Source organism: Rhyacophila brunnea, unplaced genomic scaffold, assembly GCF_057557595.1.
Source record: "Rhyacophila brunnea isolate RB1 unplaced genomic scaffold, BYU_Rbru_1.0 scaffold_19, whole genome shotgun sequence".
NCBI lineage: Eukaryota > Metazoa > Arthropoda > Insecta > Trichoptera > Rhyacophilidae > Rhyacophila > Rhyacophila brunnea.
This window is the reverse complement of record NW_028232848.1, coordinates 14,191,020-14,210,983: the sequence shown is the minus strand read 5'-3', so window position 1 is coordinate 14,210,983 and position 19,964 is coordinate 14,191,020. Positions and strand designations below refer to the sequence as shown.

The window sequence follows — 19,964 nt, the reverse complement described above, 5'->3', positions numbered from 1 at the left end:
TCATGCATTCTTGCACGCCAATCGAGATATCGGGAAGATTCTACAGGTGTCACTCTTAGCACAGCTATGAAAAACGCCCAATGTTCGGTACACCATGGTATACGCTCGACTATGTGTGTCGAGACGTGGTGGTTGGCGATGGAGAAAAGCAAACACCAGAGAGTAATCATTACCCATAAAAATTGATTAAAAAAGTATTCATGTAGTTATTTAGTAAAATATTAATATACCTACTCAAAAGGGTTCGCCATCCAGATTATAATTGATAGTTTTTTTTTCTACAATAGATTGTTTACCTTAGGAAATTGATGGTGACATTCTAACTTCATTACATTCCATGCGTAAAATCTTATAAGTACTTACTACTTACGCCAACATTGACATTGACCCAGATGATAAGTGGGATCTCTCTAGGCGAAGAATACTGAGTATTTTTTTTCATCTCATGCGGTAGGTAATAATTGTTCAGGATCCAACTTCGATCACCTAAAAACAATTTAGATTAGGCAAACGACATTGGTTACCTACGTTAATCACATGTCATAAAATGAAGTAAAATCACATCACAAAACTTTAGCTAGTTCAATGTAATAATTATAACGAAACTATACATTCAAAACACTACATTATTATAAAATAAGTGATGGTTTATCTTTACACTATTATCAAAAATCAAAATGTTTCGAAGTCGCATGACCAGGCGTAGGTACGAGGAACTAAAGAATGACGTCATTACATTTTAAGCTACTAGAGAAAAAATAATTGCGCTGTACTTACCCGTGTTATGGGAATTCACCGTCTTCGAGCTGCATTAAAAAACTTGGGATGCCCCGTAAGTAATTATTGCTTTGCCGTAATCTATTTTCACATTGCTGCAAAATTCATAATATATTACATTTTCTTATAACGAATAATCGTCAACTTAACCCTTTGTCTATTGTAAGGTATAACGATACGCTACGGCCTACGCCAATCGATGTATGAAGCTTCTCTAAGTAACATAGAAAAATAATGAATCATTTCAGCGTATAGGCATGTGGGGCTTATAAAATTTATATCAGAAATACGACTTGGAAGTTAAAGGCTTAAAATAGTATACGATCACTTCGTTATAGTTTTTTAGATCTGCTAACACATAAACAGTAAAAAATAATGATTCATATTATAACACAGCATAATAATTATTAATTACCTATTAATGATTTGCTGTATTTTTTGCCTAACAACGATATTATGGGTCAATGAGAAATGGGACCAGTCTCAGGAAATAAAAACTACAATTGAGATCGCAAGGAGCGCCTTTCTCAAAATGAGACGCCTCCTTAGCAATCGAGATCTTAACCTAGGTCTGAGACTGCGTATGGTACGTTGTTATTTGCTCTCAATTCTTTTCTATGGCATGGAAGTATGGACGCTAAACCAAGAGATGTCACGGAGACTTAAAGCTTTCGAGATGTGGCTGTATAGACGCATCCTCAAAATTCCTTGGACTGACCGGGTGACAAAAAATGTTGAAGTTCTCAATCGAATGGGGAAGGACCGAGAAATTCTAAGTAGTATCAAAACCAGGAAACTACAATACCTCGACCACATTATGAGAGGACACATATACAGCATTCCCCAACTTGTCATTCAAGGAAAGATCAATGGGAAGCGTAGCAGAGGACGGCGCCGCATTTCGTGGCTTAAGAACCTCCGTGATTGGTACGAGTGCAGCTCCACCGAACTGTTCCGGGTAGCAGACGACAAAGATAAGATCGCCTTGATGGTGGTCGACCTCCGCTAGGGGATGGCACAATAAGAAGAAGATAGGTACCTATCTCTATAAGGTTTATAGATTTTTAATAACACAGGTTTTCAATACGCCGTAAAAAATCAAATTATATGTGGGTACTTATAATATAAGTATTATTATAATTTAGGTAACTATTCTATTCATACATATACTGCATTCCTAATCGCTGAAAAGCCTCAATTAAAATAAAGACTCAACTCGGTGTTGTCGGCAAGTTAGGTACCTAGGTACCTATATCTCGCCTTAATGCCCTTAATCAATCTAATATTACGTTCAAAGCTGACTGGAAGAACGAAATAATGAGTTTAATAATTCTGTGAAGATAAAAAAACAGGAAGATCGCCTCTCTTCTAATTATAGCAAGGAATCAATCATTTTGAGGCTGCTGTTGAGAGATGTCCCAAGACTACAAAATGTTATAAAGGTTTTCGCAACGCCATTTTTTCATTGTACCTAGTCACCCAAGCATTTTGAACCTATAAGATACCTAGACGAAATAATATAGCTTGCCAGCGATTATATTAACCAATGCCCATACAGGTCACATTGAAGTTAAAAAAATGTATGATAGGTAGGTACCTACCTACCATTAGTAATCGAGTGGCAATAGTCGTGCATGATTATCATTTTTGAGGTTTTTACGCCGAATATGTATAATATGTAGGTACATACCTATTTCTATGTATTTAATTAATACATAGATATGGTGCTTTATTTATGAATTGGTCATAGCATAGTAGTTGGCCGTTTCAACTTTTGGTTGATAAAATATGGTGTCAGTCATTATTTTATTACGTCGTCTGTTGATATGTATAGCTTGGTCTCCATTTTCATACAGAAAAACTTGAACCAAAATTATTCCCTGTGATTTTTTAAAAAAAGTTATTGGTGAAGAAAAATACAAACACTTCAAAATGATAAACACCAGAAAGGCTGTGAAGACACCCCCAAAAATTATAACTTGTTTCAATATTGTGGAGTTATTTTAAAACATCAGAAAATGAAAAGACCAGAGCAGCATTAAATTTCACTGCCATAAGGTAACAGCTTCTACTATGCAAATATACAATAATATTGATGTACCTACTACCTATGTAGGTATTCAACAGTTTTAAGTACACTAAATGATATAGAACCACAGTCTAATCACGAACCGACAATCATTTACATAATATTATTATCTCGGCAAGATGACATTGAACCATCCACATCTGTTTATTTGATCCACTGTGGTGCAGTTGAAAACTATGTATTCCGTTTAAAAAACCTACTAGAAAATTGAAAAAAAAAAATTAAAAACTTTTTTTTACAATAGTGAAACAACAGTTGTTATTAAAATAGGTACGAGTAGGTAGGTACCTAATTCGGAAAATATTATTCTTTGCAGATGATACATACTAGGAATTATCAATATTAATGGTATTATAATAATTATATAGTACCTATAGCAATTATTATATTTAACACAAAAAATATTACTCCAGTATTGGAAGATAATGACTTGTTTTTGTGTCTTGCACTATGTGGTGCCAGATAATATCTCAGATGGTATTTCAGATAAATCCGGCATTCATAAGAGAAACAAGGCCAATTCTGAAAGATGGATACAGAGAAATACTAAAACCTGGTTTTTTCAATTATTTTTTTAATGGTTTTTTCATATTATTTTTTGTTTGTTTTTGCAAAATCACTTATTTTTCATCAATTTTCTTAGAATTGGGCTCTTATCTTCAAAATTCTAGAAGCTCGTATATTTGTGTATTCCTTCGCTGCAAGGTTCTTTTGTGATTTCACATTATTTTTCGGGTTCTGGAGACCTACTAAATTTAGGTCCCTGACCTGTAGCCCTCTTTGTAAATTCAGCCCTGCTTGTAAGGGTAAATAATTACAAATTTGGAGCACATCTGAAAACCGAACAGCCTATATTATATTGTAGACCTTGTAGGACTAATCGTTAATAAATAAACTAACATATTCTCACGAATCAGTTCTTACAACTTTAAGAACTATATTCCTACATGCAATATTATCTCAATAACACGAAACGGAACGCAATTTTCAAAGAATCCACGAGCCGGAACGGCATCTTTTAGAATTTCACGAACAGGAACGGCGCTCCGGTGCGTTCCGGTCTATTTCGAGCCCTGGCTTGGTTGTATATTAAATGATGCCAATGTATAATTTAGACCAGTGGTCCTCAGAAAGTTTTCTCGTGGTCCGCAATTTTTGGGCGTCCAAATGCTAATGCTAAAATTTTAATAAAAACCTGTGCAACTGTAAGTATTTGAGCATTGTGTTTTTGTCCTTAAATATATTAATGGTTTTACGTGACGAAATTAACTGCTATCATACGTTATTATATTTTATATAATATGTTTTCCTTATATGTTAGCGGTGCGTAAAACGTTTCTAATAATTTCAGTAATCCACAGCTGTAAAAAGGTTTTGAAACACTAATTTCGACCATTTTAAGGGACAAATAAACATTTTAAACATAGTATAGAAGTCTGTCAGAAATTTGAATACCTGAATTGAAAACTATTTCAGTCAAACAAATAATTTAGATGGACTAAAATACCTTGTTCAGCAAGAAAAGAAAAAATACCTACGCCAGAAGGGAAAAGGAATCTGGACAAAATTACTGAAAAATATGTGTTTACAATAGACAATGCGTTTTGATATATCCAAAATCTAATGTGTCCAGCGCATAATTTAAAACAAAACTTGCCATTCATAATTTTACTCTCTGCAACCAAAAACGATTGATGGTCTTTGCAATGTTTTGATTGAAGTCGAAAGTGGGCTTACTGCAAATTAGCTTTCCAGTGTAATAATATGTCAATAATTTACTCTTCCTCTTCTGCCTCTTTCTACGACGACGACGACTATAAAACCGCTATTCTGTATAGTGATGGAGCAGGGAAAAAAACCAGGAAAAAATTTAGTACTCACCAATGCTTTATTAAATTAATATTGCAATGCCACGTAATATCACCAATGTACATTAAAAAAAGGAGAAGGACCACACTCAAATTGAGGTTGGACGATTCGCTCTGTAATTGAAATGAGGTTGAGAAATAAAAAAATCGTGTTTATGCTGATTATAAACCTGCGTTTAAAGAAGCCTGGAAAAACCTAAGCCATACCATGTCACAATCTCCACCTATAGTAATAGGGAACGACTCTACCTACGCTATGACCGGTCCCAAGCCCGGATAAAGGATGAGGGTTCGTCGTAGGGTTAATCACCCAACACGGTAAAAAAAACTCTGATTACGAACCCCGGACTCCCCATAAACCAACGACCCAAGCAAAGAATTAAGGACAAACGATTATATATACAATGTGGCACATGGAACGTACGCACTATGTTGCAGCCGGGCAAGATGGAGGAGGTTGCAACTGAATTGCATAAGTATAAAATGAGCGTGACTGTATTGCAGGAAATAAGATGGGAGGGCGCAGGTTTCATAAACAAGAGAAACTACACTTTGTATTACAGTGGATCTGCAGGTACGCAGGGTCGCTATGGAACTGGGTTCTTAATCAGCTCTGATATCCGCAGGGCAGTACTAGGATTTGAGCCAATTAGTGAGAGATTATGTAAACTTAAACTGAAAGGTACACTTTTCAATATTACGTTCATCAACGTTTATGCCCCAACTGATGACGCGACCGAGGAAATTAAGGATAGATTCTATGAAGATCTGCAGAGAGCCTGCGAAATAGTCTTCCCACATGATGCTCTAATTATCTTGGGAGACTTCAATGCAAAAGTTGGAAAAGATGAAGCATTTAAATAAGTAGCTGGGCAGCACAGTTTGCATCAAACGACAATCGATAATGGTGAACGTCTATGCTTTTTAGCGGCTGCAAATAATTTATTAATTAGTAGTACATGGTTTAAACATAAAAATATCCACAAAGGAACCTGGAAAATACCTGGAAGTAATACATGCAACCAAATAGAATGATCACATTCTTATATCAAAAAGAAGAGCGACAACAGTGGAGGATGTGCGCGTCTGCAGAGAAGCCAATTGCGATTCTGATCACTTCCTGGTGAGAGCAAAAATAAAACAAAAAATCTCCTTAATACTGAAAAAAGAAGGCCAGAGAAGAACTAAATGGAGAGCTGAAAAATTGAGTGATGAAGAAATTTTGGATAAATACCAGGAATCTATAGAAACAAACTTAAAAATGACTTTAATAACCGATGATGTGAATGTGGACTGGGAAAATACAGAAAACTGTGTTATCACGAGTGCCACAGAAATTCTGGGGGAAAACAAAGCAAAAATAGATGCAGGATGGTTTGATGATGATTGCAGGCAAGCACTGTTTGAAAAAAATGAAGCAAGGAAGAAATGCCTACAAAGGGAAACAAAGAGAAAAACTGCAACAAAGCTCTGTCGAGAGAAAAAGCGATTGGTGCTCAAGAGAATACTTCAAGACATGGAATGTCAAAGAAGAAACAATGATCCCAGAAAATTTTACAAGACTAAATCCTATCAACCCTGATTAAACTCCTGTAAGGATAGTGAAGGACAAATGCTGATCAAAAAGAAGGACATTAAGGAAAGATGGAAAGGCTATTTCACAACACTTTTAAATCAGGCTTATAATAATGGTCATGAGGAAACGGAAGAAGTATTGTACCACACTGCTGAGGAATTTATTGATGAGCCTACTCTGCCTGAAGTAAGAAGAGCATTAAGAACGCTGAAAAACAATAAAGCACCTGGAACAAACAGGATAACAGCCGAGCTGATAAAGACTGGTGGCCCTACACTGGAAGCAAATATCCACAAGATAATTCTCAATATTTGGGAAAAAGAAATTCTACCTGAGGAATGGAAGATGGGTATAATAATCGTGCCTATTCTGAAAAAGGGAGAAAAAACAATCTGCGATAACTACAGAGGGATCACAATTCTAAACACAGCTTATAAAGTTTTCTCATATGTACTGTATAGCAGGTTAATGATCTATGGTGAGGAAATCCTGGGAGAATACCAATGCGGCTTCCGACCAAATAGATCCACCATAGATCACATCCATCTCATGAGGCAAACTATGGAGAAAGCACACGAATACAACCTGACACTCCACCACCTGTTTATTGATTTTAAACAAGCTTTCGCCAGTTTGAATAGGGATAAGATGCTGCAAAGCATAAAAATACTGGGAATTCCCTTAAAACTGGTAAGGCTTATAAAGACCACACTGACGGATACTAATTACAAGCAGATCCAAACAGAGGATGATCGACCATGGTGGCACTATGAAAATAAAAGCAGAAAACGCTGGGCTGGAAATAAACCAGTCAAAAACTAAGTATATGGTCAGCACACGCGATCAGGTATCGCTGCAGAATAAAGTCATAGGACAGCATGCATATGAAGGGGTGGACAAGTTCATGTATCTCGGATCCAGCCTAAATACCCAAAATAAGACAGCAGAGGAGATAAAAATCCGCCTTATCTCCGGGAATAAATGCTGGCATGCCTGCAAGCGACTGGTGGGGTCGAAAATTCTAGGCCGAAGAAGTAAACTTCTAATTTATAAAACGATTATAAGGCCAGTGGTCACTTATGGCTGTGAGACTTGGTGCTTGACTCAAAACGAGGAAAACAAATTAGCTGTCTTCGAGCGAAATACTCCGCAAAATCTTTGGACCCACGTTGGAAAATGGGAACTACAGAATTAAAATGAACCACGAGTTGGAAGAGCTGATTGAACAGCAAACAATCATAAGACACTGTAAGTTCCAAAGACTACGATGGGCGGGACATGTGAAGAGAATGCCTGAAGTTAGAGCGCCAAGGATCATGACGAAGTGGCTACCCCAACGGAAGAGACCCAGAGGCCGTCCAAGAAAGAGATGGGCTGCCGCCGTAGAAATTGACTGGCTTCATATAGGAAGATCCGGTAACTGGAGAAGTGTGGCGAGAGACCGGAGTGAGTGGAGAGCGGTTGTGGAGGAGGCCAAATCCCACCCCGGGATGTAGCACCGTGGAAGAAGAAGAAGATACCATGTTACATATTTATGCCATCATTTTAATAAAAAAAATATTTGTGTTAGATTTTACAAATCCATAGGTACGACCAGGAGGAAAACTAATGACTTATATTCGAGCACTGCAATATAATGGATCTAATAAATGGAAATATTAATTTCAAACTGCGTTTTGGGGAAGAATAGCAAGAGCTCCCTCCAATCTCTTTGTCCCTGTACGAATAAATTAAAGTAATATTATGCAACCAAAATTCTTTGCAGCCTTCCTCAACTATATTAAGAAAGGCATGAAATAAAATAACTAAGAATACCTTCAGTTCTTGAAAACAAGTATGGTGGCTGATTATCACTAATTTTATAATAATCTGTCATTTGAAAGTTAACTCGAAAATTAAAATGAATTAAATATTATTTTGTTCATTTATGTGATGCTTATTACCCCTATTTATGCGATTTTATTGAATTTTCCAACATAATGTAGACAAGCAATAGATACTGTAAAACTTGGTGCTGTTTATTTTAATTCAAACATTGTAACTCCCAGCTCAAATCTCAAAAAAACAAAAGCAAACCATGTCACTCCTCTATATTCTATGTTAATAAATATTTTGTAAAAATGACCAGATTTACTCATTTATAACATTAAAATACTAAAAGTGTTCAAATTTCCTAAACCAGTCCGTTTTATTTTAAAACAGTTTTTTCTTCCTTCTGTGAAGTTGGTTAATACGGAGTTACAAGTTCCGCGCATTTAGTTGACGAAATGTCATTCCAATATTATCTTTTGAAGAAAATATCGTTGCATAAAAATACATTGCATTTTTCAAAAATACGCATACCAACCTAATTATTGTAATATAACTTATTTATTTTTATATAAGTTAAAAACAGTAGGTAATTATAATTATTATTTACAGCGTTTTTGCTTATGAAACTAACATTCATCCATTCAAAGTCATAAATAAAAAGACAAATTTTAAGTTTAATAATGATTTTTTTTAAATTTTGACACTTTTGTGTATACAAAATATTTATTTTTAAGTAATCTATTATAAATCGAAATATTTAGAGAGCATACACCGTTTTGGCTATTTTGCGAGATTCTTTTGACTGGATCTTCCAAACGGATGCGGTTGTTTTTGTTCGGGATATTTTGACGGGGTACTTAGTGAAAATGGAAAAATTGGAATTTTTCGCGTAATTTACATGAAAAAACAATACAAAATAAGTGAAAAATCATGTAAATGAATTATTGAAAGGTGTGCATTTAAAAAATGTGGAAAAAAAATGTTTGATGTTAAAACTTAACGGCCATTCAAAATCAAATTTATAGCTTAATATAAGAGATAAAAAATTTAAAAATCATGTTAAAAGTTTAAAAAAATATTTTCAATCGTATGCATCTAACAAAACAATTTTAGGGTAAATTTAATGGTTCAAGTATCAAGTCACTAAATTTAAAAAAATAATATCTCTCAAGATATAATCTCGAAATCAAAAAAAGTACATGCACAAACGTTAGCCAATAATAGGCAAATTGATGACCTAATAAAAAATTAAAAAAGTTTGTTGGATGGTTTTACTTAACGTTCATCAAATATTTCATATCGAATAACTCACGCACTATATGAGAAAAAAATAAAAAAAGTATGCAGAATTGCGCATTAGCTATGCGACAAGAGATTTTACTAAAAAAAATATTTTTAAACCCACGCAGTCAGGTTTTGCATACAAACTTAAAAATTAAATAGCGCGCTGAATACAGGTGAAAAGGCAAAAAAGAATCGTGCACTAACGTTCACTACCAACGCACTAGTGCTTACAATTTAAATTTTGAAAAAAATATAAGTTTAGTGACACAAGTATCCAGCATTTAGCTGGGTCACCCAAATTGAAATGCGAATAACCCCCTTAATGTGCGTGCACAAACGAAATAAACGCGTGCACAAACGTGCACTAACGATGCACAAACAAATGCACTCAAAAAAAGTTGAAATTTCAACATTGGGTGACCCAACGTTTAGCTGGAACACCCAATTTGAAATTGGAATTTTTCGGTTATTATAGGTGCACAAACGAAAAAAAAACGTGCACAAACGTGCACTAACGATGCACAAACAAACGCACCCAAAAAAAATTAGAGTTTTAACATTGGGTGATCCAGGTAAATGGACCTCGAATTCATGTACTCAGCAGAAAAATTACCTAATTCATGAATAAGGCAACAGGCTTGACTATTACATGAATTAGCCAAAATTTTGCCCATTTCATGTAATAGTCAATTTCGCATATTCGGTGTAACATAATATATACAGATAATAGGATAGGAAGGGATGTCAATTTTTAAATAAGTTTCTAGGAAAATAATAGATGTGAATTTTTTCCCTAGGTAGGTATAAAGCCAATTATTTCAAATTTTACATTTTTTTTTCGATAGCTAGGTGAAAAATAAAATATTGAATTTGTTTTTGTATTAAAATAAATACTTGCAATTTAATTTTTATAGAATACAGCGTTTTTCCTGCCAAATGGCTTATTTTCGTCCCCGCCTAGCATGTTTTTGTGTACGACAATATTTACTGTTGGCAAAACTGCTTTATTTTTTTATGGCATGGCAACAGATTTTCCGCAGCTGCGTGAAATATTGTCTATGGCCGCACGATTGCTATGCCAAAAATAAATCTAAATGTTGAATGTTATTTTGAATAATAATTATATTAACATTTACAATATAAGTGACCTGATTGAATAAGCCGCCGACATGTTAAGTGTGCTGGGAAGACATTGTCAAGTTGCGGCTGTAAGAATACCGCAAACATTTAAGGTTAGATTAGCACCAGTCAATCAGTCACTATCCGTCAGACGTAATTATCATTTGATTCACGGAAAATCACGTAATTACAAATATGCGGTGTGTCAAGCCAGATGGATGTCGGCTAAATCTGCCTCTGAGGTGCGCTTTGTTTCATCTGCAGTTGAAAATACTCTGCCGCCGCCTTTGGGAAATATCCCTGAACCGCCTCTAGCTCTTGAAAACGTTGCTGAAATAGCCACCGCGGGGGAACCGACGTTGGTGAGCTTGGGTTTAGGTGGATATTCTCCAGTCGGATTAGTACAGAATTGCCTAGAATACCTGCACATAAGTTTCGATTTACCCTGGTGGGGTGCCATAATGGTAGGCACTATATGCGTCAGAACGATCGTCTTTCCTTTGGTTATACTCGCGCAAAGGAACAGCGCTATCATGAATAACCATTTACCGCAAATCCAGCACCTCCAGCTAAAAATGTCAAACGCGCGCCAGTCAGGGAACCAATTGGACTCTGCCAGATATGGCCAGGAGATGATGATATTTATGAAAGAAAAAAAACTAAATCCGTTAAAGAATATGTTAGTACCGTTTGTTCAAATGCCTTTCTTTGTTTCATTCTTTTTGGGGTTGAGAGGCATGGCAAACTGTCCTGTTGAAAGTTTTTCTAACGGTGGCCTATTTTGGTTCACGGATTTAACGATCCCAGATCCCTATTATCTCTTGCCCATACTCACTAGCGCCACTTTATATTTGACAATTCAACTCGGTATCGACGGAGGGCGTATGGTCGGCCAGAATATGCAAATGATGAAGTATGTCCTCAAAGGACTGCCCCTCGTGATGATTCCTTTCACGATTAACTTCCCCGGAGCTATATTGATGTACTGGTTCTCTTCAAATACGATATCGCTGGTCCAAGTCGGTATATTGAAAATTCCCAGTGTACGCGATTACTTTAAAATACCCAAACTGATCAAGCACGATCCCGACAGTCTGCCGATACCCAATAAAGGCTTCGTAGCCGGAGCCAAAGACTCCTGGAATAATTTAAAAATCTCCAAAGAGATGGAAGACAGACAGAAATTGGATGAAATGATGTTCAACAAAGCGGGTAGAGGGCCAGTAGTGAAAACTTTCAAGACCGACCCGAGAAAAATGTTAAACGCTATCGAAGCTAAGAAAGCTAACAAGTAAAGTTGTAAAATAATATTCATAGTATAGAATATTTGTTAAATTACACAACTAGTTCGTAGATACAATCTTTTTACGGAACATCTACCATACCGTATTACATCAATTATAAGATACACCCTTATTTTTAAACACCAATCATAAAATAAGAATAAATCAACATAAAATAATATTACAGAGATGCCGTAAGTATATTATTTATGTACTTTAATAATATGTAACATCACAATCAAGTCTCTCTTCTTCAGAAATTCTAATTTTTCTGAATCACATTTTAACTCAAGAGCTCGAAGACTAAGACCATAAAATATCTTGTGCGCCATAGAGGGTGTTAGTGATGTCACATTTGTTTAAAAAGTACTAGGTATACCAAAATAAGACAAAAAAAAACATGTGTATTATAATCAATGCAATATGGTATTACATATAATAAATTCAATTGAATACAATATTATATTTTCCGCAGCTACAATCTGACCTAAATGGACGCATTTACATAATATTTAATTAGATTAATAATTATTATGTAGAGATTTTACAGTATGTCAAAGTGAATAAATTTACGTGAATTTGTTTTGTTATTTTATTTATGTGTACCTATCTATCTACCTGTTTTTATTTTCAGAAACTTCAGTAGATGTTTAGTAAATTTAATCATCTAAGTATTAATCCGTACACTGCGCTGAACATGTAAACATGTCCGAAATTATAATATACTTAAGGGGGATCCTTATGCCAACAGAGAACCTAGCGTAAAATATGATGTTTGCAATTTGAGAAATTTTTTGATAATTTAGAATTTCAACTGTATTAATAAATAATATCTGAAAACATTAAAAAGATTTTTTTTTTAAGTCAAAGATAAACTTAGAATTATTGTAATAAAATGTGAATTTGTTGCAGGGTCACATCTTATTATCACATTATATTTTATGTCATATTTATTCAATTTAAATGTCATTGTATTTATTATTAAAATTTAGTTTAAGTTTTCAATTTTTTAACGTTTAGATTTTTGACTAATTCATGTTCTAATATTTTTTACATTTAAAAAACATCTATTTTTATAAAAATAATATAAATGTGTATAACTTGAAATCCTTTTTATTTATATATATCGTTTATGTTTTCAGATACATATTTATTAATACAGTTGAAATTGTAAATTATCAAAAAAAATTCTTAATTGCAAGCTTCGTATTTTTCCACTAGGTTCTCTGTTGGCATAAGGATCCCCCCCCCCTTTTCCGCAGTAAGTAGTTATATTCATTTATAAACAATATCTTTTGAAAGAATCATATTTAAACGGTGATACACCCCTGTTACAGGCGGGCTTCTCCCGGTGTAAAATAATCATTTAGTAGTCATAAGTCGAAACGTAACCCTGACCTCTAGAAACGGCTTCATAAAACATCTAATCTGATTCCTTGCTCAACTACGTAATTTTATTTTTTTTTATTCATGAGTAAAGGCCTTGGTCCGGTGCGTGAAAATCACTTACTGGGCGGAGGTGTAATTAAGATAGATTTTAAAGTATAAATGATGATGGATGAAAGAGATAATTTTAAGATTAAATATAAGTACTTATTCATATATAATAAATTTTGCCGCGCTTGCCGGCAACGTTCAAATTTCCACGCGCCTGCGCCGGGGTGGTCCTCGTGATTCGTCAAATCAAAAACCTCACGCAATAAAATTTGGCCAATCACGAGAGTCCTTTTTGCTGGACGGCGTGGCTACTCGAAGTTTGAAAAAGAAAAAGAAAGTAGTGAGCGTCCTTTTTCCAACATGTACGGACCTGCGAAACTTATTGTTAAAACAAAATATGTAAACGTGTAAAGAAAATGTAAAATATAAGATAATACCAAGTTACGCACGAGACAGACGTGGTTTCATTTAATTTCTCCTCAATTTAAAATATCTTTTTTTGTGAATCCGGGGTTCGATGGACACCTGAGCTAGCCGCCGGAACCCCGAGTATCTCAACGGGTTACTGCCAAAAGTTGGTAAGTCAATAATTTAGGTATTTATAGTTAACAACGGATGTGTACATTTTATAAAAAAATGGAAGTACAGTAAAAACAAAACAATGATTCGGTTGGTCAATGCTGTGTATGCGGATGTTAAGCCCTACTAGTGCTACTAATTACCTGGCAGTCGACGTGCCCGTAGCGCTGACAACGGTATACGTATTCGTAAGCATACAATCCATGAACCGAATCATTGTTTTGTTTTTACTGTACATATGCTAGAAAAAAATTCAAGGTCATCCAATATAATAGAACATGCACATAAAGTGCAAAGAAATTAGCATTGTGCCTGATTTTAGAGGCCATGTCAAACTTTAAATTGCAATTCCTCCATAACATGATTTAGAGATGTTTGTTTTGAAAACAGGTGTCTCAGAACCATTTTTGTATCTTCACGCTGATTAATATTATAATGATACAATTAATATGAAAAATTAGTATACTTTATTAGATTTATAATAAAACAATGCATCATTTTACTATTCCTAGGTTTACACAAGATAATTTGACAATTTTATGATAAAATTTCACAATAGTAGGTACATACAATTAGAGCAAATCATTGAGGATCATAAAAAAAACCATTCACACTCATGATTACCTACAATTTATTTTTAAAAAACGAAAACTAATGTCATGTTTCACAATGCCAAGATAAAAATTAATTTCTGCTATAACTTAAAATGCGCCGGCTTGGAGAGTTAGTGGTTTGCAATACTCACATTGTGGCTAGTTTCACAGTCTAAGAACTCTATTATATTAGAGATGTTGAGGTAACTTGATTCAAGCTACAAACTGTTAACTCAAATTAATGCCTCGCCAATAATGAATTGTAGGGGAGGACAACCTTCCATGTCATGTAATAATTATTGATCTTTTGGATTATTTTATCTCTAGCCGTTATGAAAATACCATTTTAATTTGATCGGTGTCATGTTCCAGTTTAACATATTATAAGCTGTAGGTTATTTCTATATGTAAAATATATACAGTATTCTCTCAGTAATCCGCCACCCCAAAAACCAGACAAGTGTGGAATTAGTGAAAACGGCGGATTATAGTGCATAAATACAAAATATTGTAAAAATTAAGACAGGTATTTCGTAAAAGTAGTTTTTATTGATAAATTTGTACTAGCAACTTACGGGTTTTTTATGATCAAAATCAATTATTATGTATTAAATAATACATATTAATCATAAACTAAGTTTATTAACTACATATTAAACAGTAAATCACTTAACGCAACCATTTGTTCAGTGTTTGTTTTTTTCTGAATATTGTTCGAAGATTATGTCATTTCGTAATTTATGCAACATGATGAATGTGTTTACGGTTGCATTATTTTCCTCTGCCCATTTAATGGTTACGTGTCGGTCCCGGCTAGTACATCTGATTTGACTGTATGAGCGGTCGGTTGACAATTATTGCCTTCATCCTCAGAATCCAAGCCTCTTGATGTATTTATGAGCTCCTTCAGTTAGAAGTGGCGCATACTCCTTAGAACTTTCTGCTATCCATTCTTCTAAAACATTGCACGTTAGCTCTGAGTTTTCAGTCGCCCTCTGAATCGATTCTTCTAATGGAACTAAGTCTTTCGGTTCCCAGTTTTCACTATCTTAATTCATGGAGGGCCACAGCTTTTTTCATGATCAAATTATTGCTCATCCCGGTAGGTTGTTCCATGCTTTGGCTAAGTTATATTCGACAGCGAACAGCTGATATAGGCACGCGGCGGACTACTGAATTTTACATATGAATACCGGCGGATTATAGAGCTTGATTTTCTGATATTGACTAGTAAAAATAACGGCGGATTATAGTAGTTGTCGGATAATCGAGCGGCAGATTACTGAGAGAGTACTGTATGTACATCTTACAATTATTTTAGAAGACATGATGTACTTATTGGTTTTTGGTGAGTAATTCTTGCCATACACATTGTAATTACGTATCTTTTTACGATAATGACGTCTAATACCTAGAAAATTATGACACCTAATAAAATGAATTCCTGAAATTAGTTATCAAATAACAACGAAGCATGGCAAATTTCTGTGAGAACAGCTGGAACATTGAATTCCTTTTTATAGAAATGATCTGAAAACGATTTTTGGACCCCAGCACGAAGGAGAATCTAGAGAATAAGACAAAATGAATTAGTGACATACAACATTTACATTACATTCAGACTCTTCATACACATTAAACTGCTGTAGCTCAAGAAGCAGGACATGTCCGCCATATACCGTACACACTGGTTACAAAAATTATGGAAACATCACGGCTCCGCTGGATTAACAAAGTAAGGGGGGCTGCGATGGACCTGCTTGGTTGTGCAAGAATGGTTAAGGCTCAATTTGTATTGAAGTGCCATTGATAGATTTTATGATATAGCGACATAAGAATGACATTAATGGTAATTTCTTGACACATATTTTGGCAAATTTTTCTCACAATTTGTATCGATCAAAGTGTCATTTCTTTTTCCTCAAGAGTCGGACAATAATAAAAGCCAAATTACCAAATGCTGATAGTAAAGTTTCTATGTAATTTGTTAAGGAAACAAAATTTTTTTTATCATCGAACTATTACAGGAAAAGTACATTTTTTATATTACATTATAATTACAGGAATTGTGCGTTTCAGACATGTATAATATTATATTTATGGTAACACATTATTTTACATAACAGTTGTATGGTTTCGACAACAACAAAAATATTAAATTTGATAACAATAAACCATTCATCTAATTGTACGTGAGAACATTGATATACAATAAAATCATAAAGTGAAGGAACATCTAACAGTGATAGTAATAATATTCATCACTTATTGAGCATTATTTTAATTAAATTAATGTCTACGGAGAAAATAAAACTAATATGTTCGAGACATCAAAAACTGGGACTTTGATTTGAACAACACAAAATGAGAATATTAAATTGATTGAATCTAAAATAAATTTACAAAATTATAGACAGCTGTTAGTAGTAATATATTATGCTATAAAATACAATGCAGGCTCGTAATTCCGGCATTCAGTATTCGCAAAATGGCGGATCAAATGACTGTCAATTCTGATTTAGAAAATACTTTATGGAGGCAGATTCATCGTTGAATCATTTTAAAAATACTGTTAGTGAATAAAGTTTTCACACAACAACAATATAATTTAACTTTCACATACATACTCAGTGCGACTACAACTCGTCAAATTTTTCTATGTGATTTAGATGCCATTCACAAAACACATGTGACTTAACCCATCGCACCCTATCGGCGCCGGTGTTACAGGATGCAGGACATGATGAAAATCAAAAAATTTTAATCATATTTTGATTCTTTTAAATTTGAAATTACTTAATAATAGATGTAGCTATCGTTTTATGATGTTAGTTATATACAGTCCAATCGGGCGTCCCCTGAAAACGGCAGACCAACAGCCGGCCAATCCTTTCAACACCGGAATCACAAAATATCATGAACAAAATGAAAACAAAACCAAATAAAAGGTCCTTTTCAGGACCAACCTTTGTGGCAGTTTCAGTTAATATCGAAGGCCTATCTAAATGTAAGGAGACAATCCTCTCTGCACTTTGTAAGAAAACTGACTGCGACATCTTACTAGTCCAAGAAACCCACAGAGGCCCAACCAACCATAGACCCTATGTACAAGGATTGCAATTAGTCGTTGAAAGGCCACACGACCAGTACGGCAGTGCCATTTTCGTAAAAACAGGCACCAGCATAGTATCCACTGCATTCTCAGATAAAAATGACATCGAAATTCTGACCATTGAACTCCCACGCTGCAGCGTCACATCCGTATACAAACCACCCGCAGCAAACTTTTGAGTTTGAAGAACCAAATAATTTTAATGCATCTGACATAAAATTTGTTCTTGGTGATTTCAACTGTCACAGCACAGCACAACCTGGGGATACAGTACAACAGATGAAAATGGAGTGACACTGGAAGAATGGGCAGAAACCAAAGGACTTCAACTTATCCACTACCCAAAACTCCCAGCCTCTTTCAACAGCGGCAGGTGGAGGAAAGGATACAACCCTGATAATATATTCATAAGTGAAAAGATATCTGCTCAATGCACAAAGCAAGTGCATGACCCTATACCGAGAACTCAACACAGGCCTATCATATGTGAAGTTAACGTAATGATTAAACCAACCATAGTCCCATTCAAGAGACAGTTTAACTTCAAAAAAGCAAACTGGGAAATGTTCAAGGAAGATCTCGATAAGGCAGTAGATAACCTGCAGCCACTACCAGAGACTTATGATGAATTCATTGAGGCGACAAAGAGAATCTCTAGGAAGAATATTCCAAGGGGGTGCAGAACTGAGTATATTCCAGGAATGTCATCTGAAACAAAACCTCTGTTAGACAGATATAAGGCACTTTACGAAGAAGACCCTTTTGCTGACGATACACTTGAAGCAGGAGAAAAAGTATTAGAAGCAATATCTGAGGCACGAAAGGAAAAATGGTGCAATCTGGTAGAGAACCTCGACATGAAACAAAACAGTAGGAAAGCGTGGAAAGTAATAAAAAACCTCAGTAACGACTCGACAAGTCCACCTCAAATCACTACGGTAGTCACGCCAAATCAAATCGCCCACCAACTATTGATCAATGGAAAAACGGCTAGGAAAAAAGACAAAAACGTTGCGAAGGAAAAAGTTAGAATACGAAACGAAATAAGTGAAAACAACTTTCTTCAAAACCCCCTCACATTGTCAGAGGTAGAAAGCGTCATAAAAGATATGAAGAATCACAAAGCAGCCGGATTGGATGAACTGAGAGGAGAACAAATTAAACATTTCGGACCCAAAGCTCTGCAATGGCTACTACAAATGTTCAATACATGCGTAAAAACTTTTCGTATTCCCAAAATCTGGAGGAAAGCACGGGTAGTTGCTCTTCTTAAACCAGGTAAAGAAGCAAATGATCCAAAGCACTTCCGACCGGTTTCGCTACTATGCCATCTTTTTAAACTGATCCTTAATCGCATCTCAAATTTCTTGGATGAAAAAATAATCAAAGAGCAGGCTGGTTTCAGGCCTGGAAAATCGTGCTGTGGACAAATTCTAAATCTAACACAGCATATCGAAGACGGATATGAATGAAAAGAAATAACTGGCGTAGTATTCATCGACCTTACCGCTGCATATGACACGGTAAATCATAAAAAGTTATTGAGAAAACTTTATGAACTTACCGGCGATCTCAACTTAACGACGCTCATAGGGACATTTCTGCAAAATACATGTTTTTTTGTAACATTACATGGTAAAAATAGCCGATGGCGATCCCAAAAAAACGGCCTGCCTCAAGGAAGTGTGCTGGCTCCAGCCCTATATAATATTTATACAAACGACCAGCCAACACTATCGAGTACAAGGCAGTTTATTTACGCGGATGATACGGCCGTAGCAGCTAAAGGCAAGACTTTCAAAGATATTGAAAATGAACTATCCGCCACGTTGGAGAAACTCTCAGTGTACTACGAGAGCAACCACCTCAAACCGAACCCACGGAAAACACAAGTATGTGCATTTCATCTTCGGAACAAAGAGGCCAAAAGAGAACTACGTGTTACGTGGAGAGGCGATAAACTCGACCACTGCCCAACGCCGAGATACCTGGGTGTACTCCTCGACTGCACACTGACGTTCAAGCAACACTGCATTACTACAAAACTCAAAGTGTGCGCGAGGAACAATATTATAAAGAAACTAACCGGGTCATCTTGGGGAGCACAACCACATACCCTGCGCACGTCTGCCTTAAGCCTATGCTTCTCAGCCGCAGAATATGCGGCACCAGTATGGAGCGCATCTGTGCATGCCAAACATGTGGATGTATCAATCAACGAGACAGGTCGCATTATATCGGGATGCCTGCGACCGACCCTCGTTGATAAAATATACCCCATCATAGGCATAGCTCCTCCCGATATACGAAGAGAAGTAGCGGCGAATGTCGAAAGAAGGAAGCAGACGCATGATCCCAGACACCCACTCCATGGACATCAAGCAGAGACCTCAAGGCTCAAGTCCAGAAAAAGCTTCCTTAAAAGGACAACGGAA

At 35.5% G+C, this 19,964-nt stretch overlaps 3 protein-coding genes across 3 annotated transcripts; all 3 read left to right on the top strand.

Moving 5' to 3' along the window:
• Positions 1-5,181: 5,181 nt before the first annotated feature.
• Positions 5,182-5,598, top strand: LOC147072769 (protein CFDP2-like). The gene has a single exon (XM_085945703.1). It carries the CDS (start codon positions 5,182-5,184, stop codon positions 5,596-5,598), a length of 417 nt encoding a protein of 138 aa, XP_085801829.1.
• Positions 5,599-10,405: 4,807 nt separating this feature from the next.
• On the top strand, positions 10,406-12,390 carry OXA1L (OXA1L mitochondrial inner membrane protein). Its single transcript, XM_085945788.1, has one exon. The coding sequence runs from the start codon at positions 10,576-10,578 to the stop codon at positions 11,818-11,820; it is 1,245 nt and encodes a 414-aa protein (XP_085801914.1). The 5' UTR covers positions 10,406-10,575; the 3' UTR covers positions 11,821-12,390.
• Positions 12,391-16,254: 3,864 nt separating this feature from the next.
• LOC147072767 (uncharacterized) lies at positions 16,255-19,001 on the top strand. Its single transcript, XM_085945702.1, has 2 exons — positions 16,255-16,266; positions 17,778-19,001. Exons 1-2 carry the CDS (start codon positions 16,255-16,257, stop codon positions 18,999-19,001), a joined length of 1,236 nt encoding a protein of 411 aa, XP_085801828.1.
• The last annotated feature ends 963 nt before the right edge of the window (positions 19,002-19,964 follow it).